Source organism: Rhineura floridana, chromosome 10 (genome assembly GCF_030035675.1).
Source record: "Rhineura floridana isolate rRhiFlo1 chromosome 10, rRhiFlo1.hap2, whole genome shotgun sequence".
In the NCBI taxonomy this organism is placed as follows: Eukaryota; Metazoa; Chordata; class Lepidosauria; order Squamata; family Rhineuridae; genus Rhineura; species Rhineura floridana.
Window position 1 is genome coordinate 67,124,205 of NC_084489.1, and position 26,300 is coordinate 67,150,504.

Consider the following 26,300-nt stretch of genomic DNA (forward strand, 5'->3'; position numbering starts at 1 on the left):
CTAACAATGTGGAAGACAACAGGTTCCCCATCCGTTTTACAACAAGCCTGTAAAGCAGCATTCCCATATTGCAGATTGGTGGGGGCTGAGACAGATGCTGGCTTGGCTGTTTATGTTCAGGACAAGGGCAAGATTTGTCTATCATTTTAACTCAGTGTCTTCACTATTATGCTTCTATGTTCCAGAACTAGTCAGCCTTGACATTAGTGTACCAGTGAAAGCTCTGAAGGCAGTAACATGACCTTACCTGATAGTAGGGACTATCCAGTTATTTCCCCTTCTACTTCAATCCGATTTAGCAGCTGTGCACTGAAAAAATGCTATGAAGGAGGAAGGGCGGGATACAAATTTAATACTGTATCGAATGGCTGAAGCCATACTGCAATTTGCTGTATTCACTGTATACTGTTCCATCAGATTTGCTGTATTTCAATTATTATGAAGATCAAAGAAGATGGAAGTGACATCTGAAGGTCACAGCTACCCATTCACTAACAAATCTCATACATTTAATTCTTCCCTCCAGATGTAGGTCCTTGGTCCGGCCTTTGATTGCGGTGCTCAATTTTTTTTAAAAAAAAGTTACAAACGTATATACTTCTAAATGCTTGGAGAATCCCTCATGTTTGTAAAGTTCATCGTATTTTAGGAGTGATGTCATTTTACTACCAAAATTATATGAAAGTAGGGCCTGCAAACAAAATGTATGTATGGATGTTATTTGGGATTCCATTCCTACTTCAGGTTTTCCATTTTTATCAACAAGTTAGCATTCTGTGCTCACTGAGCAAGCTCAGTCTTTGTCAGCTGTTTTGGGTTTTCCTCCATTTAGAGTTTCTTTTCTATTTTTGTGCTTCTTCAAACCTTAGGATGCCCATGCCTGATATCTTTGGTTTGTACATGGGGGTGCCATTTCAGCTACATAAAGAATGGCACGCACAGACTGAACATTGGAAATATGGGGTACGCCAATACCTAACTTATAGGCATGGCAGTTGGATACTGCTTCTGCTCAACATTATTCATAAACAAGTCAGCTGGCTTCTTAGATAGCCAATTTAGTTTCTTTATAACTTGTAGTAAATCAATAGATGAAGAAATGTCTCACCGCTCCAAACAATGGGTTGGATGTAGAGATAGGAAAGGGTAAGGATACTCACGTAAGGGGACTTTCCCCAAATCTCCTCCCCACTACATCCTCAAGAAGTCACTCCTGATGATCCTTGGAATGTTAGGGGGCAAGAGTCAGCAAAGGAAAGGGGAAACAGGCTAAAACCTGACAGGGGTGTCCTCTGAATCCCATGTATTACAATGTATGCTGTCATTGCTTACGGCTTCCTCCAGATAGAGAAAAGGCAGTTATTACTTCACTCTTACAATAGAAAGTTGCTTATATCTATTAAAGATTTCCGTTGATTTATCCCCCTCAAGAGTCAGATCACTGATGTTGGGTCTTTTGTAAAAAGAGCTTCTTGTAGTAGGAAAAAGCTTTTTTTAAATCAGCTTGTTGCTAAAAAGGGAAAAGATTATAAGGCAGCTGTTGCTCAATGATTCAACATTAAAATAAAAGTTTTAAGGGCAGACACTTGTAGGAATTAAGACAAAGGTTGGGGATCAATCAGATGATATGCTTACCCTAGGATTTTGTGCACTTAGCCATGGCTTATGTAAAATGTTAGTTTCCTCACTTTTAGCACATTTAAAACACTGCAAACCAAAAACCTCTTATTTCCCTTAGTAAGTCTCTTCTTTGAGCCTGTTTTTTTTTTAAAAAAAAGATTATGACTCCTGCTTTTAAGTGGTTTGTTTACATTGTTTTAAATTTTGAATTGAGTTGTGCTGCACTGTAGTAGCTGAACTGCTTGGGGACCTGTAGGTCAAAAAGTGAGATATACACTGAATGAATAAATATAGTATAAAACACACCACACATTTGTCTGTCAACATGTAATGCCCTGGGTTTATTTTGTGAGAGTTCTGTCACAATTTTCCAGGTGGGATTAAAAACCTTAAGGATAATGTACGCCATTGGAGTGGGCATTCAGGCTTCGGTACTGACAAAGCACTAGTAGTAGAGTCTTAAGTACCATTCTCTTCACAGAAGAGAGGGCAAATATTTCCAAAGGAAGGCACCCGACAGTTGTGGTTCTGGCCTTGCAGCCTTCTGGAGAATCTTAAAAGGAAAAAAAGCTGGCTGTTTTCAGAAACTGGAATGATGATACACGTACAGCAATTACTGCATTCTTCTCCCTTATAGCCTTTTTCTTAACAAGTAAAGAATGAAGTCTTTAACAATTATACAATAAAAAAATATAATTTGTGATCAAAAAGGGCAAGACAACATAAAAACTCCAGTTGTAAGGACTCCATTTGCATACTTGATTTGACACCTTTTTTTGGTGTGCAAGGAAATGGGACAACAGAGGGGGCTGTATGAAGAGCAGCAACATAACTTTAGTGCTTTAAGTACCAGAAACTGCACACATGTTTGTGAGCTAGTCAGTTGGTAGAATCCATGAGACTTCATTTTTAGCTTGTTACTTGCCTTATGATATTAAAACAGGAAGATCCCATTGAACAGTACATTCCCCAATTGAACTGATGCCTTTAAAAAATTCTGTTATGTATGTCACCATTTTTCACATGATACACAGAAAACTCAAGGACCCAGAGGGGGAACCAAGTTATGTTAATACCATTTACAAAATACCAAGGAGTCCACAGCTACCTAACACATTTACTACAGCACAGGAACCAATGAAGGTACAGTGTACAAAAAACTGTAAACACGGCACAATAAATAGATAAAACAGCAGGTTCCGCACCATGCACATGATGTGATGACACTTCATCTCTATACAATCTCACTTCTCACACTCTTACTTTGTTGCAATTCTCCCTTCCTCCCCCCTAGCCCCAAGTGCAAAGCATCACAAATGAACAGTTCTGTATTCAAGTAACATATATACAAGGGTATTACAAATATGCAGTATTGTACAGATAATTGCTGTAGTCTTAATTTACAGATGCTGATTCTTTCCTATTAACAGTAAGAAAAGAAAAAACCAAAGCATGAGAGATGTGCATTGCTGTCAAGTCCCCACAGCTGCCATGGAAACACAATATGCTGCATTCCATCATCCCTTGCATTCAAATTGCTACTGATGCATAGCACCTAAACAAGTTCCCAAAGGCTGCAGTTCCATTACTATGGAAACTACGTCACCTCCATTGCTACTGTATTGTCTGCTATATTATTCAGTGCTGGCTTTTCTGTTTCATGGTTTTCCCTGTGAAATAAAAAGGAGAGAGAGGAAAAACACACCCATAAATATCCAAGGCAGGCAGGACATTTGTTTCCATCTTCAATATGGCGTTTACTTACTAACTTATGTGGTTACAGCAAATTTTACTATTAAATTTTCCAATTCAGAGTAAGTACAGTATCCCAGAAGTTTGTTTATCACAGGAACATAAAGGGGAAAAATATTTCAAGAGTGAGAAAAAAAGGTTTAAATATACATTAAGGAATGCAAAAAAACAAATTTAGAAAATGTTTTCCATGAGGCTGATACTATGAAAGGTGACAAATTACTATTTTAATTTATATAGTTGCTTTTTTAATTGTTAGCAGATTTTAAAGCTCACACAGAGAAAAAGGTATGAACGATTTGAGAAGTAGTGAGCCAATTGGGCCTTAGGCCTGTGTTTTTCTGAACAGCAGCACCAGCAAACCTGCTTTCTTCCTCCAGGTAGACTACTTTCAAAACAGAGAATTTCAAATACACTGATAATCATATGGAAATCCCATTCAGATTGATGGGGTTTACTTTCACATAACTGGATCTCAGAGCTTGGAAAAGTTACTTTTTTTGAACTACAACTCCCATCAGCCCAATCCAGTGGCCATGCTGGCTGGGGCTGATGGGAGTTGTAGTTTAAAAAAGTAACTTTTCCAAGCTCTGCTGGATCTAGAACTGGGGTGTGGTGTGGCAGGGAATACAACTCCAAATCTAGCTGATTTCTGCAATTTATTAATGACATTATAAAACAAACCCTTATTATTTGAGACCTTTATATAAAATGTTTGTTTCTCGCCATAAGACACGAAATGCAATAATATGGTCCTTCACATCCAAAACATACAAGTTTCAATATTGGGTACAAAAAAACAACCAGATGTCACTTGGAATGCCAAATGCATTTGAGCCCTCTAGAAGTTTTCACTATTTAGACTAGAGAGTCATAAACCAGAAGTTAAGAGGCATGTTTAAAATATATTCTACATGGATTATTTCTTGTCTAGACAGACTCACAAAGCACCAGTGGCAGAATACCAGATGCAAATTATCTCTTCACCAGTTCACCCACCTGAATTTTAACACAAAGGCTTACCTTGGTACTGTGTCCACAGAGGATGAAGCTGGCACCGTGGGCACCTGACAGTTTGCTGCAGCCAGCTTTAAGGCAGATGATGGAACAGCACTTAGAGTCCTAGGTATGTGTCGTGCATTGAGCGTAGTAATAGAATTTGCAGTGGCAACTGATGAGGGTACAGTTAATCTAATATTGTTCCCAAACAGAACCTGAGTTGTTGCAGAATTGGCAGCAGTTACTTGATGACTCAGTGGACTGTGGGAACTTGAAGTCTGTGTTATATTTGAAGGCTGTAACAATGCTGAACCTGCTGTTGATGACGAGCTTGTATGTACAAGTGCTGTAGGCGTAGTACTACTGAGGTGTAAGCCCTTATATACTCCTGTGGAATAGAAGAAAGATGACAGTGTCATTCCAAAATGCCAAAGTTAGCAGACTGGTTTAAGATGCACACAAAAATCAGGTCACAACAATCTTTACAGTTTCTTACCTGAGGCTTGAAGGATGCCATTCACCCCAATTCCAAGCACCACATCATCCTTCATTTTGAATCCCATGAGCTGATCTGACGTAACCAATGCTGAAGCTGCAAATTGAGCACTAACAGAATCCAATGTCTTGGAAATAAAACCCTTTAAAAAGCAAACAGAAAATAATCTCGGTTTAAAAAAAGTCAAGTCACACAGCCACAATTAAAGCATATACTGTTTCTATATCATCTTTCCATTAACAGTTCACTAGTTATCTTATATAAAATCACATACTTAAAAAACATGATATTAAAAACTTCAATAGTTAAAATAGCAGTCAGACTTTCAAAGGTAGAGCACAAGAAACAAACAAAAAATAATCAGCTCTATTAACATAAAGATCAGAGTTCCGTTTGTTCTCTAAGTGCACCTGAACACTTGCATCTTCACTCTTTTGCAAGAACCCCCCCCCCCAAAGTAGCAAGAGACCATGCCTTTCAATGCTTCAGAGGGAGGCAACGCTAGAGTGTTAGGATCACACTAAAAACTCTTGAACCTCTTTGCCCGGGATGAGGAACTTGTGGCCCTCCAGTTATTGTTTAATGACATCCCACTAGTCTTAGTCATCATGGTCAATGGGTCAGGGATGATAGGAGTTGCAGTCAACATGCCAGTGTTAACATATTCGTCTCTAGAGACCATCAAGTTGCTGTATTAAGCAAGGTTTAACTCTGGATTTCATTTCTGGGGGGAGGGGGTGTCCACCCACCCACCCTCACTAATTCTACATGCCGGTTAAATTAATGATGTTATCTGGAATTCTTTAGTTCATTATACACATCTTTACTGACTGAGTGACCTTTTTCCTGTTAGGAGGGAGCAGAGGCAATGTCTACTATACTCACCTGTAGTGTCCCTTCTAAACACTCTAGAGTATGGCTAAGTTGTAGATTCGTGCGAAAGCCACTTTCCTGTTGGTTAGTTGCAAGGTGCTATGGCAACAGTTGACAATTAGAGATGAACCCTGGTGGGAAAAATGAGGGATAAATCATAATACAGACAACTCCCTCACCTGTGAAGCGTTCGCAGAAGAAATACTATTTGCTTGCTGTTGATGAATTTGTGCAAGCTGCTGTTTCTGCATTAGTGCCAGTTGCTGTTGATGATGCTGGTATTGTTCGGCTGTAAATGCTGAACAAAATATAAAACAAGAGAATACCATATCAAAATATGTAAGCCTTGTGTGTGCAGCCCTTATTCTAAAATGGAAACTCAACATGTGCAGGTCTGAAGCACAGTACATATGTTCAGCGCTCCTACTTCAGTAGAAGCGGCTCTTATAAAAGAAGTGCACTTGCATACCATGTAGGAATAAAAATGTGGTTTGCCATTCCATAATACAATCATTCCATAATATGATTACCATGCTAAGGGAAGCTTTGCTATCAACTATCCATCTGAAATGTGTTCCCTGAGATAATGCGTAGAGTCAATCCCATCAAGGGAACATTTAATTGAAAATAAAGTGTTCCTTTACTCTTTTTTTAAAAAAAATAAAATATGCGATGATCTTTTCGTTCAGTTCCCCCCAATTAATCCCCTTGAGGGCAAGGGCTGGGGTGTGTGTGGGGCGAATCCAGTCAACAAGAAAGGAGTTGGTTATGTTGATTTATGAACAGATGAACAAAGACTGTATTATACTACTTGTTTGTGAGTTCTAAAAACAGAAACAGAAAATAGTTTTACTGTAGTTTTCATTCCAGTCCATCTTAATGAAAAATTCTCCACTGCCAACTATTTAAGTGGGTTTAGACTGAATAATAAAATAATAAATCTAATCTAGATAGTATATTGGCAGGCTTCCCAACAAATTCTTGATTCTAGATTTTAGTGGGTGTTTAAAACACAAATCTGACTATTTTGGATGTTTTAGAAGACCCTCTGTGGCGCAGAGTGGTAAGCGGCGGTAATGCAGCCGAAGCTCTGCTCACGGCTGGAGTTCAATTCCAACGGAAGGAGGAAGTCGAATCTCTGGTAAAAGGGGTCGAGGTCCACTCAGCCTTCCATCCATCCGTGGTCGGTAAAATGAGTACCCAGCATACGCTGGGGGGAAAAGAAAGGCCGGGGAAGGAACTGGCAAACCGACCCCATATATACATATAAGAATCGGAAACAACTTGCACTATAAGTGCGGGGACACCTTTACCTTTTGGATGTTTTACTGCATCAGGTACCATTGACTATCTTAGAAAGACCAAAGTAAGCCCTCAACAGGAACTGACCATATTGAATACAGTTCTAGCTTATCAAACCACACTCCAAACTACAGAGAAGTACTGCTAAGTTTCCAGAAACAAATTAGTTGTGTACAACTTTACTTAAAGCTAGTTAATACACACCAAGAAGTGAATTAAGAGAGACCTATAAATATAAGATAGTTAAGATTTTTGCTATTCACGTACTTATTTTGACCAGTAAGTATAATTCACAGCTATAAACACTACAACTGATTTTTTTTTGTTTACAGATATTGTTGCCTGTATGCAACAATGATTCCATTCAAGTGTGTTGCTCTTTATACATGGCAAGTCAAAGGGCTGCCTAGGCATTAAGATTTGTTTTCTTCTATTCAAGTAGTGATATTTAGAATTCAGGGCACAGAACAAGTGCAGGCATTTAAAACATGACAGCCTACAAACACAAAATTCGCCTAGACACTGATTTATTGGCTTCAGCTTTCATCTTTTTTCATAAACAAACTTAATTTGAATCTCACTTGCGACAACACTTCTATTCTTTGTTACCAAGGTAAGTAGTTTTTAGGTATTGTATCAAAATCTGTTACGCAAAGATACTGCTTGTAGTATATTTGTATGGAGAGAAGGATATACATTATTACCTATCAGGCCATATACAAATAAGCTTACTTCTCCACTGGGAAGCCAGTCAACGCAATTAATTGGGTGTTCAAATTGAATTCCTGCATTCTTAAGTTCTACTGAATGCGGTGATAGAGAAAAGCATAAATATTTGTAGCCATAGCAACATTAATGTAGTGTCATATGTAGGTATACAACCACATGGAAAAAGGGAGTAAGAACTGGGCAGAATGAGGTGAGCCAGCAACCAGTGATGAAAGTGGCAGATGTACAACCCAGTTCGCAATAACCTCTCTCTACCTGGCTGTCTTGTTTCAAACCAACACTGAAGGAAAGCGATAACGTGTATTGGCATTCATATGAGTTGGGTTCTAAATAGCTAGAGTAATCCAATCTATTTTTATTATTTTTTTTGCTATGTGACATGTTAAATGGGTGATTATGGAACACAAGCCCCAAACTCTCTAGAGCATGCAGAACTTGTTGCAGTGCTTTGGATTCTGCCCACTGGATATAAATGTGATTTGAACTTTCACTATAATTGTGTATTATATATATTTAAAAACTTCAGACAGGAGCTCTCAGTATGTCTTATCCTACGGAAATATCCACATTTAAGCTCATTAAAATCACTTGAGCTCTGGACAGGAAGCTTGCATATAGTTTTGCCCCTCTCTAGTAACTCTTATTTATTGAATTTTAAATATGCTAGAAGCTGCCTCAAGAACTTTGGTAAGTGGGGTGTACTCTATTAAATAAAAAAATAGGTAGTGGTATGCTCATCCCTGCATATGTATTAAATAACTGTTTTATTATAAAAATAGAGAGTCTTGTGGCACCTTAAAGACGAATGGATTAGGTACAAATTTTCATGGACCCACAGTCTACTTAAACGTGTTCAGTTTGTTGCACGAAAAACAAATAAAACATTGTAGTACTTTGAAGACTAAAGGGTGTAATCCAATGAAGTCATCCCAATAGCACAAGAACTTCCACCTGCCTCCACTTCTCCTTGTGTTCAAATCTGTTCTGGAGCAGATTTGGGAGTGAGGGGAAAGGAAGTATCATTGCACAAACAGACATCCTTGCACTAATTGGATTCCATCATTAGATACAGCCCTAACACAGTAAAATATTTTCCAGAAGGGCAGCTAAAGACTGTATTTAAGAATCATAATTTCCAAAAATAGAAGTGAATTCTGTATGAAAAACTAAATCTTGTTCGAAAAATAGTTATGGACAGGTAAACCCATGATGATTCCAATTTGCTTGTGAGAGGAAGGATTTTTCATTTATTCTTGCATGTGTATTGTCAAGTTATTGCAAGATAAAACTATTTTTGTAGATTTTTAAAAATAGAATATGCAATTGATGTGGAGCTTTCAATATGTGCATTTTACACTTTGCAGCATTGAGAATTAAGTGAAATTTTCTCCCATGGATGATTAAAATATTAACTTTCTTGGCAAGTTGTAAGAATTTATGACACAGGAACATCAGCCAATCTATAGCTTCAAACATTTCAGAATGTACTGAAGGATTAAAAAAATTATAGTAGGGAAAGTGAACCTTCCAGATATCTCTGAACTAAAGCCTAGAGAGGGCATGTAGAAGGAACTCCCTACTCTTTTGAAGAACTCAGATTTGGGCTTTAGAAATCTGGATGTGCATATTTTGCAAATTGGTGATGAAGGATTAACACCCAGTTTCCTCTAAATATAAATTCCTAATGACCATGATTAAACATTGGCAGAAATGATGCAGCTCTGTCCATTAATTACTCCTTTCTTGTCATGCTGTCTCCTTTGAAGGTTTTAGAAGTGAAAAGAGTTGAAAGATCTGCAAGGCTTGCTTTAAAAGATATGCTGGGAAAGTTTTAAGTCTTAACATGGGCTGAACTATACAACTATCTTAATAAACCACCATTGGCTCTGACCCATCGGGTTGTGTGGTAAAGGCAAGAGACAGCTTTCTAAAAGTAGCTTCCCACATTGCCCATTAAAAATATTTTGATTCGAGGGAACTTCTGATAGCAGCATTTCCATTTTAGAGGCAGCAATGAAATTAGATGTCCACGGCACAAGAACATGCTTAATTATGAGTGCACACGATTTCTACGTGCTTAGTTCCCCCAACTCATGGCTTGGATATCAGAGGAACCTGAGTGGCACTTTATCAAGGTACGAAATGGGAACTTTTCAAATATTTCCTATGCCTACAGATATCATCATCATCATCATCATCTCTACTTCTTATGTGCCACACAAGTTCATTAATGTCTGGGGAAAATAAAAGCACAAATAGTGCAACCTGCATACAGCAGATCATGCATTATTTCCTTGAGCTTCAAAACTTAGTTCAACCATATGTGGATTTTTTTAACCCTTCTTGTTGCAGTTCATTTTTCAGAAAACACATACAAAAGATACAATGATCTGTTGCAAAATGTTTACACAGTGTTGTTCTATATGAATGTTTATCTCCTTTAAGAAACTGAGTTTCCAACCTCTATTAGCAATCATTAGCTCATCCCAACCAGAAATTGTAGTAATTTCTCTGTGTTGAACCACATATCTAAAAATCCTAAACATGCACAGTAGGCACATAAGAAATGTCCTGTCTCAGTCCTAGAAAAGGCAAAGCAAGGTAGAAAATAAAAGATTTAGCTTTTGTAGCATGCAGTATAGCTTTTGCACTATGCAAACTATAGAAATTTTGTTCTGTTTGAAAATTGGATGTACAGTGCACACATTTCCATATTTAACACAGCCAGCCTTTTAGGTTTCCATCTCAGTTTCAATTAGCAAGACTCCAATTACAGTGTGGTCATTCTGCACACTTTTGTTGCCACAGATTGCTCTCTAACCTGCAATTTCTTTAATTGGCAAGTAATTATTCTCAACATGCTACAAAATTTTTTGGTTCATAAAAAACATCTGACTATAGAAACCTCTTACCCATACTGTTAAATGCTGTTAAGCACTGTTGTTTTTTAAATTTCATTCACTGTATATTGTGTATTGTATAGGTATACTGTGATTTTCATTTTATGTCTCTGCAGGAAATGTATATGCTGAAAATGGTTTTTAAAATTGATTTTGTCATTTTAACATTGTGAGCAATTATCGTGCAAGAGGCTCTTTCAACAAGACATTAGCAGCAAATCACAGAATTTGCTTATTACTGTGGAAGATTGTAATGCTCCAAAGAATGTATGGGAAGCCTTGAGAAGTAAGTGTCATCTGACAGAACCTACTACAGAAATGCAATGCATCTCGGTCCTATGCTTCATATGTCAGTGTGAAGAACTATTTCATGCAATGTCCACAGTTCATGCCTTGTCAACTTTTGAACAAATGGTGTAAGGAAGAAAAACTCTACACAGATTAGTTGGTTTAGGTGGCACGTACGTTTAATAAGCAATGTTACTAGTAAAGCAACTGCAACATTAGTTGGCAATTATTGTTAGAGTTGAAATCCTGAAGTAAATCACCACTTTTCCTACTATAGCTTATGCCACACTTATCTTTTGAGTTTGTATAGTAAAAAGAGCTTTTATAATTGATTCTCCATAGCAATTATATTTTAAGAAGAATGTTTAAGAACTTCCCCATATGCGTACTTATATTTCAATATATTGTACTATCTGACTGAAATGTATAAAATGGTCATATATGAAATTCACCCTCAGCAGAAAAGACTCTGTAAAACGAAGGGTTACACAACCACTAAAGTCATAAAACCATGTAGACTATTATGCATCTCAAAGTCCTACACAATTTTTTATTTCCTCAAATATCTTTGAAATCCCATTTGCTAACAAATAAACACTGGTAGGAAAATAGTTGGGGCAGCGGGTGTATCTAGAAGGCTACTAGACAAAATGGGCTTGGGGGGGAAGCCATTTAGCCTACACAGAGCAGCTTATGAGTGCCTGAACAACCAGCCCAAATCTAGAGATTCACTTCTATTCTGTCATCCCAATAAATGTTAAACTTACTGATATTTTTTCTTCAAAGGAATGCCAACCTTACCTTTACCATAATGTTATCATGCCAACACTGGGAAAGAGTTCTCAACAAAGACACACCAGGTGCTCACCAAATCCGTGAGCCTTTTTTCTATCTAGGACCAACACTCAGTTGTCCAGACTAAAATTATGTATTTCAAATCTTTCATCAATCATTGCTTATGACTTGGATTGGGGGAATAGTTTAATATGTATAAAGTTTTTCTTTATTATATAGTCACAAACCAAAGCATGCCACATACTAAACATGGCTTTGGCTTTTTAGTGCCCCATGCCCCCACACGCTCTCTTCTCTAATGAAGCCACTGCCATAACTAAAAAGATCTTCAGAAGTATGAAATATGCCATGCTCTTGAAAGACAAACAAAAGAAGTTAGTAGTTGACATTGTTGTGGAATTTACGACTGAGTTCTTTCTGAGGAGACTTAATAATGAAGCCAAAGCCTGTTTTAAGGTTGTTTATTTAGCTAAGCACTTAGCCAGAGTACAGGACTCAACTCTCTTCCTCAAAATGGCGGTTAGTTACAGACAGTTATATACCTTTACCTTTGTCACAATCATGGCAACAGTTACATTGCATTATTCTATGTTACAATGCTACAATGATGCTCTGCCCCCTGTACTATCCGTCCTCCCTCCATTCCTGCGATATCAGCGTCCTTGGCATATTTTCACTACAGCAGCACTATTCTCTATTGTCTATGTGACTCCCTGTCTAGGGAAAATGGCAGTCAGACTTGTTCAGTATTGATCGAAATCCACCTCAACATCCACTGGGTACACCTGATGTAGCTTCCTAATTTGAGGCCCATATACAGAGCAGATACCTTTAACACATTACTTTGCACTAATTTGTATGATGGCAGGGCAGGGCAGGGCAAGGGCACTATGAAATTTGTTTCTGCTTACACTAAACGAGGCATGCCTCCTATAGTAATTATACATAGATGGGCAATCAATCCAGATCCAGTATCAGATCTGGTATGTGTTTGTGTGTGACACTAAATTAAGTTGTCATCTTTCAAATAAATCACTCACGGTAAAAAGAAAGTTGTAAAACAGCCCTATAGAGAGGTTTCTAGGGCCAAATCTGGTTGGCATTTCACATTTTACTTGAAAACAAAGACTTTAGAAAAATTAGGAACACTTTTAGCAGGTTATGCACATTTGTCAAGTAGCTTTACAAGTATTTCAACACTGCCGTTTTGACAATATTAAGAATATCACTTAATATGGATTCATGTCAAGCTCCTAATAGGCACTAACTAGTGCAAGAAAATAAGTTTTGATGCAAGTATTTAATGTTTGACGTTATTATTTCCTGGGAAAACCCAGCATAAATTCAAGAATTTAAAATGAAGCTCTTAAAATATTATTGGTATAATGTAAAGCACAAAGAATGTTTTAGTCAAAAAGAAATCTCACTCTCAATGCAGAGCTGTACCATATTCAGACTTTTACGGGAAAATACTTCTTCAAATTGCTGTTGTCACATGTTGCATTAATAGAACTACTACACTGTAACCAAAAACTTCATCCAAGAGTGGGCTTGTAATAATCTGAGGGTCCTAGTCAGTGCTAACCCTACTCAGAGTAGACCCACTAAAGTTAAGACATGACTAACTTAGGTTCATTATTCTGAATGGGTGTACTCTGAATAGGATTTAGCTGAATACAATCCCAAAGATTTAATTTTCTTCCTTTCCATATAAACGGTCACCTTGCCTAATTCTATCCTGCTTCAGTTTTGCTGGTGCTTAAGGCTGGCCTCATCCCACTTTGTGTGGATATTTTAGAAGAACAAAAAGGACACTAAAAAACTGTACATGTTCTGTGGGCACTTTTCACAGAAAATATGTTTGTACATAATTAGATTGGAGTTGCATTCCAATCTGCAAGCAAGTTTGGGAGCATCTGATTGCGTCAGCCTGCTGTGAAAATTGTAAATATTTATTTTTTTGTAAACCACTTAGAAGTTTTTTTTTACAATCAAGCAGTATATCAATTTTGTTAAATAAATGAAAGAGGAAAAAATGAATTCCTCTTTCATTCCTACTTTCCATATTACAAAAGCTAAATCTGTGGGGAGAATTTACTTCCTTTTTACTCCTTAATATATATATATTTATTATATGGGGTTCAACACTTTGTACTTATACAACTTAGGCTGTACTTCTTAACATATGGCTGATGTTCCTCATTCATGCAAATCACCAACAGAAAAGTTGGCAGTAGGAAAAGAAATCAGAGGTCTACTCCTTTAAAGATTATAGTTAAACCATAAGAAGCCTTCCTTTTATCAAACAAATGTATGAATTCTATTTACATTAGTAATAATCCAGAAAAGTACAACTTGCATAAACTTTCAAAATGCAAAAAGTTTGATTCAAGGAATACTTTAATCAAAGTATTAGAAATTCTGTCGAGTCTCATTTTGAAGCACAGCAGATCCACACATATATCCAGCACAATGACTGTTACTGATATACCAAGCACAGGGAACAACGTCTCCTATATAATTAGATTAGGTAGGAAGTCTTCTAACATCCTTCCTGATTATTTGCCCTCTACCATAGCAGACTGCCTAGGCGGCAATCATTCAAGCGGCAGCTTAAACTGAACTGAAACGAACCTACAATGCAACAGTGCAGATACCCTTACTTATACAGGTCACAACTGATAGCTTCTCTCCATATTCCATAAAATTTCTGTTGTGTTAATTCTCTCTATCCAGCGCTCTGAAAAATACAATCCAAATTCATTTTTACTTATCAGCAGATGTTCTCTCAATCAAAGCCTTCTGAGAAAAGGATCAACGAGAAACCATAGGGAGGTAAAAGAGTAAAGGAGACTTGCCCATCAACAATCTTTTTACTATTAGTCTATAGTATAGTATTGGTGAACCTCTAGTTAATGCCAAAGGCTGCCTTGAATCTTGTAGATATGTTTGATTGCTTCAAATCGATTCATGTTTTAAAAAAACCAAACTTCACATAATTGTTAGAATACAGACACATAATTTTAGGACTAAAAATATGACTCTAGATGCTGTTTGGATTGTGTGACAAGAAACAATGCATAAGCCCAAGGCTTGGTCAAGCCATTGTTTTGGCACTGCATCCAAACCAGCCTACTGTACTATCAGGCTTAAGATTTCAAACAACTTCAGAACTTACTATCACCTTCTAGATTTAAAGTTTCACAGCAGCAAATATTGCTTTGGAAAGTCAGAGGAAGTTGTTTCAACTATAGTCAAAGACATAGGACTTTAAATATTTATTCATATGGGCCCTTGTGTTGGATGATTAGACAACTATAATGATTTCCAGTAACTATCCAAGGATGCAATTGATTTCCATGGCTGGAAATCATTTCCTTTTAATTCAATTATTTGTATTCTTTTACAACTGAAAACTCTCAAGTCACTGGCTATGCTTATTATCTACTCAGTGAACCTTAAAAAGTAGAGGAGTGGCACAGTCACAGTGCTAGGTATAGCACAGGTATGTTTGTTATTCTAGGTATAATAAGGTAGTAGTATCATCTAGTTCTTAGCAATAAAATGAACCTGGTCCTGTATGTTATATATAATTTGGTTCTCTTAACGCAGGCCAACACAGCTTGGAACTCATCAAAACAAAATGCACAACCCGTCAAATCATGATGTTATTGTCTGTGAGTTGGGTGGGGAGAAGACAGGAGATTCCTGCAGGATACAAGACATGGCGGTTGGGGTCACAACGCGTACAGTCCTGTCCTAATGCCATGCTACAATGACCACACAAGAACATATTTGGTACTATATTTATGACTGTTTTTACACTACACACTCTCCCCTTTCTGTTGGAACAGACAATGACTTGGTGCTAATGGACTAATGAAAACTAATAAAACTTTCTCTAAGTCAAATACTAACTTGAATAACTAAAGAAATAATAAATACTGGTAATGATAAATTTAATGAATGATTCAAATAATTAGACCAGCAAATATCTTAATAACTTCGCTAGGGACAACACTGTTGATATTCTTTTATTCCACAATGGTAGATTTTTTTTCTTAAAAAGACAGACATTCATTGCTACTGAAGAGTTCAACAGAATTTAAAAACTGTGGTTGGCTTCTTCGACTCATACCAGAGAAGAACAAGTATATATCACACCATAAACATTCCAAGGTTGGTATTTGTTTGCAAGTTACATAATTAATAAATAAGTCTTCAATCCTGCCAATTGCTTCCAGAAATCATTCTCCACAGAACTGCTTGAATAGGATGCAAGCAATATCCATATCCTCAAAGTGTTTACCTGGGGCATGTGTACATTTCAGAAAAACAATGTGCCTCACTAAGATGTAATACTGATTTTCTTAAATTGTATGTCTCCTTATTCCATATGTCATTTAAGAATAAATTTTGCTTTCCAGAGATCAGTAAACACAGGCTGGAAGAAAACTGAAGTTCTAAGTTTAAGCTTCAGTATACTACATATGTTAACTCAGAAGGTGTATTTTATTCCATTCATTTCACTGCACTCCTTAAGATCTGGTGCTGAAAGTGTTGGTGGCCACATTGTCTACTAGGCTAGACTTTCCTCTTCTCCCTCGCATTTTAGCATGTGTTTTTTAAAATTGTTTAAAATTTTTTAAAGTGTGTTTTAAATTGTTTTTAAAAGATGTGTTTTAAACTTGTATATTTGTTTTTAATGTTTTTAGTTACTGTAAACCACCCAGAGAGCTTCGGCTATGGGGCGGTATACAAATACAATAAATAAATAAATAAATATTTTCCCCCCCACTGGCAGCTGCCAATATTTAGACACAGCTCCCTGCCAGTACTACATATCCGAGAGGCTGGGCCTTTTAGGCAGGAGCTAAGACTGTTTTTGTAGACAGATCTTTTCATAGTTAGCCATTTTATGTACAATGATGGCTCTTTGGTTTTAATCTGCCACCAACCTTCATATGTTGCCATTTTATTATGATGCATTTTGATTCTTAACTTTGTATCTCATCTTGAGAATCCCAACTGAAAAGCAAACTAAATTGTCTAAATTGATATAAGTTGCCAACGAGTCCTAACAAAAATTATGTATGTAAGGATAAATATTTGTCAGACTCTATATGACTGAGAATAAATAAGGCATTATATTAACACTGCATTTTAGTGCACAATATATCACTATTAGCCAAGAAAAAAGACACAGAAGAGCTAAATTGGATTATCTTTGCTAAAGATAATTTTAGAATTAAGTTTGTCAAAATTAACATACCAAAGTGTGCTGAACCACTGCTACTTTTACTTTGTATAGAGGTACTGCATGTCTGGGTCCCAGGTTGTGCTGTGCCAGTTCGATTTACACTCTTGTGTAATTTCCTATAGGAAAGTTCATCATTGTCACTGTCATGTAGGGATGGTGTCCGAGGCCTAAAATGCCGCCATCTACATGATTTGATATTGACTAGTATTTGACTGAGGTCTTTAGAGAAACATCTGTCCGAGGTATTTGTTTCTGAGGTATTGGCAAATTGATTGATTGACGAGTGTAGTTGTGAAGAAAGCATTTCTGAATCCAGCTGGCAAAATGCACTGTTGTTCTCTGAATACGCTCGGTCCAGTAGCACCCTAAAAATTGGAAGATGGCCATTTTTATAATGTACAAGTCAAAGTGAAATTCACAACCCATCTGTATTACAACAGCCACATTGGGAATAAACAGCAGAAACAGAATTTTGACAATCCCATGCCAGAAAACTTTCTAAATCAATTGTTAACTCAGAACATCTCCAATATATGGAGAATAAAAGAGCCATACATGAAAGAGCATAAAGGCTTATCATTAAAAAAACAAAAACAAACCAATGTGAACAAGCCTGAGGGGCTCCTTGCACTTCCTGGTTACTGATCCAATGAGTTTGAGTGTTTAGACGCAATGGTAAACTGTTATTTCCCTCAAACCATAATTGGGATGCAGGAATAGCAGCAGGGGGAGAGAGGAAAGCCTGTAATCCTAAAGTTCTTCAAGGCTTGTGCTTGTAGCATTAAACCATGGTTTGGCATTACAGCTAAAGGCCTGTGCAAAAATTGGAGTCTGCTTGAAAAATATAGTTCTGTTTGCTTGTCTTTTTCTATATTTAAGAAAACAGGTACATATTTCACTAGCTTTAGACCCAGCTAGATTGCCTGCAGATAACCTAGCCACATTTCAACTTCAGCCAATTGTTGAAGTATTTTTCTCTTCAATACCCAAGACTAGTCACGAGATTTACAGAGCCCTCTCTCCTCAAACTATTGTGGAAAGAAGGCTCATATGCTGCACTTGGGGACAGCTGGAAGCAACAAGAAAGGTTTTCATAACTTCTAAGTGTATCCCAAAGCCCAGTATAATGAGAGATGTGACACTTCGCCTGCAAGTGCCAAAGGGACTGGGGAGGGGGAGGTAGGAGAAGATGACAGAAAGAGGAGCCTAGCCTGCCATCACAAAAAATAAGATTAACAATCAAGGCCAGCCAAAAACATGTGGACCCCCATTTTACTGCTCAATGCTTCCAAACATTTCTGTGAGATCTCCTTCAGAGGATATGTACATATTAAAAATGTTTTGAGGGCTAGTTACATAAATCCAAGCAAATATAATTTAAAAGAACTTTATTGTACTGCATTTCAAATTCTTGAAAAGGTGTTCAAACTTGATGTTAACCAATTGTAAGATAAATAAACCTACCTTCCACCACGTCCAACCCGTCTACGTGAAAACCCAATGCACCTTTGGGGTATAGTAAGGGTCGTTAAGCAGTATCTATAACGCTCATCTGCTAATGTTCCCCCTTTAGGACTACTCCACGGCCAGTCACCAGTTTGGTCTACATGAGGCTTGAAAAGAAATATTTGAGAATATTTTTTAAAATGTTACTTTCACTGTTAACATTAGTGTTATTTTTTTTTGTAGCAACTCAAGACTTACAGCATAATACTGACAGCCTGCTTTCCTACGGAAAGCAAATGGACCATCAGGATCATTTTCTTCCTCAGCTTCAGAAGAACCAGATAAGACCTTTAAACATAAAAGAGAGCAGAGATAAGAATTTGAGGACACAATTCCGTTTCCTCCCCCAACTATAGCACAATTCTATATATGGGCTTTCAGAATTAAGTCCCACTGAGTTCAATGGGGCTTAGTCACATGTAGCGGATATAGGGTTGCAGCCTAAAATATGGAAGCCATACTTGGGAAAGAGGTTCTTCATCAGAGCTGGGAAAGTCATATTGATTCATATCTTTAACATTGAAGACTGGCAGTACAGCAGGACTTGTCTGTTGAGTAGCAGCAGCAGCTGATGAAGGTACAACTTTGGGCTTCTTCTCATACTTTCTTTTGGGTCGTATGACATCTGTTTTCTCTTGCTGCAAGAAGAGAAAATAAGTTTCACCAATGAAGAAAAGGCTACAAGAGTGTCTGGGCAACACAAACACAATAAAAATGTAATGAATAAACTTGAATTAAATTTATCTTACACTTCATTTGTCTGGGAGGATTCTACGCTTACAGACTAATTTTAAAATGTCAAATGACAAGTGCTGACATGAACTTCTAGACCAGCCAAATAATTCACAAAAAAATGACTTGAGAAATTATGTGCTGGCTTCAAATCTCTCTACAACACCCCATCTCTACATATTGATCTTCTGAATCACTGCACATATATAAGTAGCTCTGAAAAGATGAACAATTCATTAAATGGGGATTTGGCAATATAATGTATTGAATTTAAAAATCCTTCACATTTTCCAAACAGTTTTTGTTTTTAGTTGCCTTGATGCACTACTACAGTGCAATATTATTAAAGGTAAAGAGAGGCTTCACCATCCCTAATGGACTTGCAAACTGCCTACCACACAGTATGATGAATGGAAATACCCACTACAGAGACTAGTTAGCTTTATAATTCAAGGATTAATAGTACTATGGGATTCATATCCTACTAGGCAAATTTATAGCATGTAGTCCCAAAAGGGCATTCACAAGTTAAGCACTATACTTCTATCTTTTAAGAGATTTAGTCACCTTGTTGATTTTAAATTCCTTCAGTTCCATACTTTCTTGGTGTTTAAACTGAGTGCTATTAGGAACAGGAATAACAGGAATAGTATAGGTAGGCTTCATGGGCTGCCGCTGTGCCATTACCTCAGACACAATTTCTCCATTATAATCGCCCAAATTATATCTGAAAATTAAAAACAAATAGTTTGAAATGGCCAGTTTTTTTTAGAAAATTAGTACTTTATACCATGCAACAAACTGAACTCCTTTTAGCACAGTGAAATCATCCATTTCCAAGTGTTTCCTTTCCAAACTTCAATACAATTGTCCAAGGTTTCCAAGACATGATCTATATGTAAAACTATTACAGAAATATGTTATGTCAGCCTCAAATCTCCCCTGCCCCCTTTCTTTTTCACAATACTGCCTTCACCTCAGCCTCTCAGGGTGGTAAGATTTGTCAAACATCAAACAAAACTGCAGCAGGTTCTCTTATTTGCCGACAGGCAGGCTTTCATGAAAATCTGGCATCACTTCATGACTGGAAGTGATATATGTTCACTATCAAATTCGTAATGTTGAACACCATTAAGATATAAAAAATATGCAAAAAATGTCTGCATTTAAAGAGACCTTCCACACAGACGAAGCCAGCTACTCTATGAGAGTCAGACCTTTAGGATTGCAGTCTAACTTAGCTGTAAAACGTTTTATATTTGAGCACAGATCTCTATTCTTTGTATTTGACAGCAGTATTAATAATTAAAAAAAACAAGTCCTTCAAAATTCTCATATTCTTTACCTCTTTTCCATAATTTCCAGTGTTAAGTGCAGTAACTCCCTCTTGCTTTTCTCCCTTCTCTTTATCATCTCTAAAATTGTTACTGCACGACTCAAATCCCGACGCAGCTTAAGCATCTTTTCATAAGAAGCTTCATCATTTTTTCGATTCTGCAAAATAAATAATTAAACTCTCATGCAAACCAGACAGATATCTGCATTTCTATATACTCTTCAAGACAAACTCCTCTGGCCCATAACCCTTGTTTCTCTTGCTGAGGCAAGCTCTAAATAGTTCAACTTTTCAAAAATGTTATGTAAATATATACACACTCACTTTACGAGTCTGCATCTTTTCTGTTCGCCTTCTAAATGCGACATAAGGATCATTCGTGCTGGAACCATCACGCTTCTCCTGTTTTACTGCTGGGATAAGAGATGGACCTCGACAGTTTTTCCTCTTTTTAATCCAGTATTCGTATACTTCTCTAATCAGTTCATCATCTTCTTTCAAAAGTAGCTTGGCCTCCTGCAGGCTGACTGGCTAAAGGTAAAACCCAAACGTGTCACTTTGTACATTTGTTTCTTGTAATGGTTTCAAAGAGTTATGTGGGGTGTAATTTTTTTCTAATACTTTATTTTTATGTGGGAAATTTTCAATTTAATAGGATTATATCTAAGGTTAGTTCTATTCAAGGTAGACTTTGAAATTAATGGACATGTCCAACTTGGTGCATTAATTTCAATGGGTTTACTCTGAGTAGAGCTGACATCAGATACAGCCCATAAATTCATTAGTAACAATGAATGGATGCCAACTGTAAATACAATATTAGGCAAGTTTGGTAGGTTCAATGTTTTAGCTTTGTTTGATAAATACAAGTAAAACCAACATGCTAAATTAGATTAGTCTGTAGGGCAGGGATGGGGAACCATGGCCAGATGTTGCTGGATTCCAACTCCCATAACCGATAAATACAAGTAAAACCAACATGCTAAATTAGATTAGTCTGTAGGGCAGGGATGGGGAACCATGGCCAGATGTTGCTGGATTCCAACTCCCATAACCCCAGCCACCATGGTTAATGGTCAGGGATAATGGGCATTGGTTCAACATCTGGAGACCCAGAGGTTCTAAACCCCTGTTCGAGGGCATCAGAAAATATTCTGAGGCAAACATAACTTTTTCTGATGCCAGTTATCAGATGAAAATTTACATAGGAAATTTTCTCAGAAAACCTACATCAATAGTTTCATATATTTGAATGCTATACCTGCTGACCGCTGCCTTTTTCCAGCCGATCTATCATTTCTTCAAATTGCAAAGCAGAAATATCAATTTTTTTCTTCAGCTTATTTACAAAGGCCTCATCTTCTGAATCCAGGTCATAATCTGGCTGCTCAGCATCCAAACTGAAAGCTGGAGGGGGGGAAAGTATGTTTTACTTTGTTTTTCAGGTGTTCTGGGGAGAAAGGGGTAACGGCAGAAAACTATTTGGACATTGGCCACATTTGGATGTAATGTTCAGCCATGATTTAGCATTACATGAACAGGCCTAGCTTCCTTCCAGGCTTGTGGCTCTCACCTTTCCTTTTCCCACATGAGCAGGTTTAACCTAATTATGGTTAGTTTCAAAGCAAATCAACTTCAAATCATGGGTTATGAAGCTGGCTTACTGAAACTACTCAATGTTAAACCACAATTCCCAGTTTGAATGAAACTGTCATAAGATATACCAAGTCAGACCATTGTTCAATCTAAAACAGTATTGTCAACACTGACAGAACAGCAGCAGCAATCCAAGATTTCAGGCAGGAGTCTTTCCCAGCTCTGCCTGAAGATGGCAATGACTGAACCTGAGACCTTTTGCATGCAAAGCCTGTGCCCTACCACCAGGGCTGTGGAGTCTGAGTCTGAGTCGTGAGCAATTTTGGGTGGAGTCGGAGTTGGTAGAAATGTACCAACTCCTTCATAAATGGCAAATATATATTAACTAGTAATAACAAATTTACTGTAGTAAAATGGTAGCACAAGGCATGTCATCACCACCACGTGAATCCAGAGCTTGGAAAAGTTACTTTTTTAAACTACAACTCCCATCAGCCCCAGGGATTGGGCTCGTGGGAGTTGTAGTTCAAAAAAGTAACTTTTCCAAGCTCTGGATTCACGTGGTGGTGATGACATGCCTTGTGCTACCATTTTACTACAGTAAATTTATTATTACTAGTTAATATACATTTGCCATTTATGAAGGAGTCGGACAGGAGAAAAATAGAGGAGTCGGAGTCAAAGGTCTGGAGTACCAACTCCACAGCCCTGCCTTCCACTAAGCTATGGCCCTTCCCGACTGAGCTATGCCCATGTGGGAGATGGCTAGGCTTATTTGATGAGGAATTTTATATATACATACATGTATGGCTAATGGGGAATTCAATATACATAAACAGTAAGCAAAATATATTCTTTTATAAAGGTTCATAACATTTTAATAGTTTAGTAGGAAGCCAGATCCTTTTTCTCTTTGAAGCTGTCTTCCTTTACTGTACTGGTTTGTTTGGCACTATTTGTACTCAAAATAGTAGATAACACTGTGCAGAACATCTCAGTATCCCTGAGATGTGGAAAGAATTGCAGTAATAAAATGCGTAATTAAATTGCTTGCTCACTAGCTGGAGTGCTTAGCTCATTGTGAAAATGTACTTTCATGTGAAGTACTGAACATTGCCAAATTCATTAGAACACCAAATTCACTAGAACACGATGCAGAGAAGTACAGTACCTATGCAATGCCTATGCAAAATGCCTGTGTAATACTGTCATGTCTATGTCATTCTGATGTGTTACAAGTACAAAGTACCTATCCAAAATGCCTGTGTAATACTATCATGTCTATGTCATTCTGATGTGCTAAATCCTGATTGGTAGATGCTAAAGTCTTTGTCCTGAAATGTATAAAAACCCCAAGCAAACAGTGCCAAGTTGCAGTTCTCCACTCACTAGGAGGGAGACTGACCAAGTGTACACTTGTCATCCAATAAAGGCCTACCTTTTTGCTGCAAGCCTGTGTCTTCAAAATTTTTGTTCAAGGACCCCCAGCAAAAGAACCCACAGGAGAAATACAAAATTCTCCAACATCTGCATGTAGTGCTAAACCATTTTACTGTTAAGTCTGCATAGTGTTAAAACTGCTTTAAAAAGAGTAGATTAGTTCAGCTTAAGAACTGGTTTTAGAGAGACCAAGTTAAAATATATAGTGTAGTAAGTCATCCTATTTTAAATTGTCAATTTCAGAAGTTCTAGAAATCTGTACATATGGTCCTGTAACATGGACTACAACATAAAATTGTATTCCTTACAGTGTACTGACAATGCCAATTATCTTGGCTTACTTATCTGGGGTCTACAAAATCCTAATTAAAGCCATATTCTGAATTGTATGGGCTGAAATAGATTAACATGGGCTTCGTCCATTGAATCATTTCTGCACAAAGGGATGCATTTTCAGTGTGAATAGCCACAGAGGCTTTGACTGAGCTCTCCCACTACTATGAACTCAGCTATTTTACTCCAAGACAGAGGAAAATGGGAATGAGCAGCTGAGATGCGTAAGGGTAGAACTCAGTTTGTTCCACTTACATTGGAAAGGAAAAAATGGGGTTAGAGTTTATTCTTGAGAATAAAAAATCATGCAGGGAACCAAACGGAAAATTCCCAGGTCACCAGTTGACTGCCCCTATAGTAGGAGAAGCTTCACAACTAAGGGCACTTGTGTATGTGTGGTGATGGTAGTAAGCAGTTCCAGTAGACAACTCCACTCTATTAATCATAGTTGGGGGGAAAACCACACAGGTGGTCAATAGTTTGACTCCAAGATGAAACAGCAACAACATGTTAGGGTTCCTTAGAGACTAATTAATTTATTTTGGCAAAACAAACATGGTACCTTTCTGGAAACCAACACAGTTGTGCTAACAGACTCATAAACATCACCCAAATGCCAGATACTTGTAATAAAGACAAGACACTTTACTACCATCCACCTCCCCAAAATGAACCTCTGAACACCCAAATCTTGTTCCAGTGAAGCCTAGAAATTTATTCTTACGAAGGCATAGCATGTATCAATCTATAGGGAAACAATTTCAACATTTATATCATCAGTATTTGACTCCTAGTAGAATAGACAAGATACTGGGAGTAACAAAAAGCAAATTGCTTTTGATGTTCTTTTGGACCAAGATAATACTATCTTTCTGTCCTGCCAGGGGCAGCTAGGAACCCTTTTGGCTCTCAACTGATTTGTTATTTGTCTGTCATCCACTGATACGTTAACATTTATATAATATTGTGTAAACCGAATCAGTTACAAACTCAAAGCTTAGAAGCAAAGGAAGCAGAATGTAGGAACAAACTGAACGTTTTCACAGTAGAAGAAAGCAAGCTGTGCAATTCCCCAACAATCTATACTAGGACTGATGCTAATCAATCCATTATATGATGTCAGGGTAAAGTAGACTGGAGATAAAATTATTCATAATAGTGAAATCCCAAGCAAACTATAAAGAACTACAAAGGTTCTTTTCAAATTGGGGGATTTGGCAACTTAACAGTAGATGAGATCCTAATTTCAATTACGGGGACTAACTTTTTTCCAACTCTGCAGGAAAAATCTTCAGATCATAGGTGAACCATGGCAGGGAAGAGTAAAGCTTAGAACTAGAGGGAATGAAAAATCAGTGGCAAATTATCACAATGCCATGATGTAAATCCCTGCTCCTCCAATCTTTTCTTGCAAATATAAAGTATAGGGCTTTATCAGAAGATCTGAACATTCAGGGAATGCCATGTTAGTTATATCTTCTCTCCCTGTGGCCTGCCCCACAAAGGATTTAAGCTACAACATTCTGTGCTAGTCGTGTCTTCTGAACAATCAAATGAAACTTCACTTAGTAAAGAACGACAATTAATCCTAGCCCTCATTAAGAGGAAGAGATGTGGCCAGCATATGATATGCAACTGAAAACAGACTCCCTGGCCGAAAGCACTTCTAGGGAGACATACTTGATATTTCAGGGCACGTTTCAGTGCATCTATCACAGGTATATGTAATATATATTCAACTTTTCAAGTACACTTATCCCACCCACCCATCGCCACTTTAGTCTTGACTGGATTCAATATCAGATTATTCACCCGCATTCAAGCCATCATGATCTTCCAACACTTGTTACACCACCAATGACTGCACTCAAAATCAAATGTAAATGAAAAGCAGAGGTGAGCATCATCACTACTGAGTCACTCACCCGAGTCTGGTTCTCTCAACAATTCCATTATAAGATGCTAATTTTGAAGTAACCATACTCCTATGGGACATTTTTATGGGGTACAATAGTATCTCCAACACCATCTTCTGAGACCAGACATGATAGTACTTTCTTGCAAGTATGTTACTTAATGAAAATTTACCAGCTGACTTTACATATAGTGCTGCAGTAACAGCTAAAGGTGGTTACAGGGCCTCGCTAGAGTTAATATTTAAATCTTTTCCCTGCTGCCAAATTTTAACATGCAATGTTATATACATAAAAAGGTAAAGTATTTACATTATTTTGAGGCAGTTAGTTTCAAGGTGCCACAGCACCTTTTGTCATCTTGAAGCTACAAACTAGCAGTTACTTTTCTGGAAAACAAGAATCTGGATGCCACGACCCAAAAAACCCA

The 26,300-nt window shown here is 37.4% G+C and overlaps 1 protein-coding gene across 5 annotated transcripts in view; it reads right to left on the reverse strand.

Annotated features, from left to right (window-relative positions):
* Positions 1 to 1,932: 1,932 nt before the first annotated feature.
* Positions 1,933 to 26,300, reverse strand: part of EPC1 (enhancer of polycomb homolog 1) — a 62,848-nt gene continuing 38,480 nt past the window's right edge. For 3 of the 5 annotated variants that reach the window (XM_061587906.1, XM_061587905.1, XM_061587907.1), the window contains exons 3-14: positions 21,850 to 21,995; positions 20,913 to 21,119; positions 20,598 to 20,746; positions 19,820 to 19,979; positions 18,982 to 19,158; positions 18,719 to 18,808; positions 18,479 to 18,627; positions 17,027 to 17,379; positions 5,920 to 6,038; positions 4,868 to 5,009; positions 4,396 to 4,759; positions 1,933 to 3,290 (exon numbers count right to left, since the gene is read on the reverse strand). In XM_061587906.1, the coding sequence (XP_061443890.1) occupies positions 3,218 to 3,290; positions 4,396 to 4,759; positions 4,868 to 5,009; positions 5,920 to 6,038; positions 17,027 to 17,379; positions 18,479 to 18,627; positions 18,719 to 18,808; positions 18,982 to 19,158; positions 19,820 to 19,979; positions 20,598 to 20,746; positions 20,913 to 21,119; positions 21,850 to 21,995 (2,129 nt within the window). In that variant the 3' untranslated portion in view covers positions 1,933 to 3,217. Of the gene's footprint in view, positions 3,291 to 4,395; positions 4,760 to 4,867; positions 5,010 to 5,752; positions 5,872 to 5,919; positions 6,039 to 17,026; positions 17,380 to 18,478; positions 18,628 to 18,718; positions 18,809 to 18,981; positions 19,159 to 19,819; positions 19,980 to 20,597; positions 20,747 to 20,912; positions 21,120 to 21,849; positions 21,996 to 26,300 lie in introns of those variants that run through there. The other 2 variants (XM_061587909.1, XM_061587908.1) reach the window with 2 other exon arrangements.